Source organism: Abramis brama (assembly GCF_963993115.1).
Source record: "Abramis brama genome assembly, chromosome: 13".
NCBI lineage: Eukaryota > Metazoa > Chordata > Actinopteri > Cypriniformes > Leuciscidae > Abramis > Abramis brama.
In genome coordinates, this window is record NC_139975.1 from 25225965 (window position 1) to 25227387 (window position 1423).

The 1423-nt window shown below is 44.6% G+C and overlaps 1 protein-coding gene across 2 annotated transcripts in view; it reads right to left on the reverse strand.

Annotated features, from left to right (window-relative positions):
- gabrb2a (gamma-aminobutyric acid type A receptor subunit beta2a) overlaps positions 1-1335 on the reverse strand; it is a 43949-nt gene extending 42614 nt beyond the window's left edge. The window contains exons 1-3 of one of the 2 annotated variants that reach the window (XM_084132711.1): positions 1163-1333; positions 979-1070; positions 312-379 (exon numbers count right to left, since the gene is read on the reverse strand). In XM_084132711.1, coding sequence (XP_083988837.1) covers positions 312-379; positions 979-1070; positions 1163-1236 — 234 coding nt within the window. In that variant the 5' untranslated portion in view covers positions 1237-1333. Of the gene's footprint in view, positions 1-311; positions 380-978; positions 1071-1162 lie in introns of both variants that reach the window. The other variant, XM_084132712.1, reaches the window with a different exon arrangement.
- Between the last annotated feature and the right edge of the window lie 88 nt (positions 1336-1423).

Below are 1423 nucleotides of genomic sequence, written 5' to 3' on the forward strand. Positions count from 1 at the left end.
CCAGGCTCAAAAACACAGTGTGAGACACGCGGAGCGCGTGCGGGTGCGCGTGCGAGTGCGCCAGTGCGCGTGTGTTTTGAATTCAAATGTAGCAGCGAAATGCAGAGCAGATACCGCAGCATGCCAATGAACTTCTGCAGTTTCACATCTAATCATCATGTGTGAGACACATCAGCTGGTGCGCCTCAAGTTAGTGTGCATTGCATTGATATTCTCTGGGAATGCATTTTAACATAATGCTTTGGACACATAAGCACACATAACACATCAGGACACATAACACCAATGGGAAATTGTTACATGCAACATACCATGTTTACTTCGGATACCATGTCTATGCTGGCTATGTCTATATTCATCCCTACCGCCACCGGAGCGCCTGATGGAGAGAGGGGAAAATTGTTAAAAACGGAACTGATTGATTGAATTGAATTGCATGCATGTATACCCTGATTTCATCCAGGGACAGATTGTCCCTAATTACACTAAATCATTTTATTGTGACATTACATATATATGAAACACCAACACCCCATATTCACGTGGCAATGCGCATGAAATTGTTGATTTGTAACAACCACTGGAGGTGAACGCACAAATGCAACTGCATGACTGACAAATGAACAGTTAGACGTGTCCATCTATCAATAACAGCTTGAGCATCTTCTCTGATGGACTCGCGTGTATGCGCGTGCATCAAAGGATATTTTTGTAAAGCTTGACATTTCATTTGTCGTCATGACGCAACAAAAGTTGCACTGCAAATTGAATTGATCCCCAAGTTCGCGTCCCTCTCTGGGAAAAGATAAAATGGCAAAACAGCAGTAAATAAGCATGCGTTCATTTTTTCTCATGCATTGACGTGCACGCCTGATCAGAGACTGAGATGAATGAACAAGGTTTGCATGAGTAATTGGGCATGTTAGTGCGCGTGACAATCCAAATGCAACAATTATACGAATTTTACACATGCATTACCTCCGAAATCTGGCCTCAGCCGAATGTCGTATCCTTTCATGAGTCTGTCCACGGTGTCTTTGACCACTGGCATATTGCTCGGGTCTCTGCTACTGCAATAATATCACGAGATGTTCGTAAATTCCTCTTACATCCCCAAACCACAACATTTTCTTTTCGAAAAAGGCACAAAATGCAACCATACCTCTGCGCGCATGCCACGGCCACGATCAGCGGACATAATAAGAAGATATGTGGGGTTTTTCCGATACTCTCCATTGCAACAGTTTTGATGGGGTTTTGGATGTGATGATGAAGACGGCGCACATCCAACTTACTGAAGCCAGTGCAGCGAAGGCAATGAGCTGCGCATGCGCACACGCCAGCTCCAGATCAAAGAGCAGCTCCTGATGATGCTGGATGAGCTGTTTCCATTGCGGGGGAAAAATTAAAGGGACGACTGAAT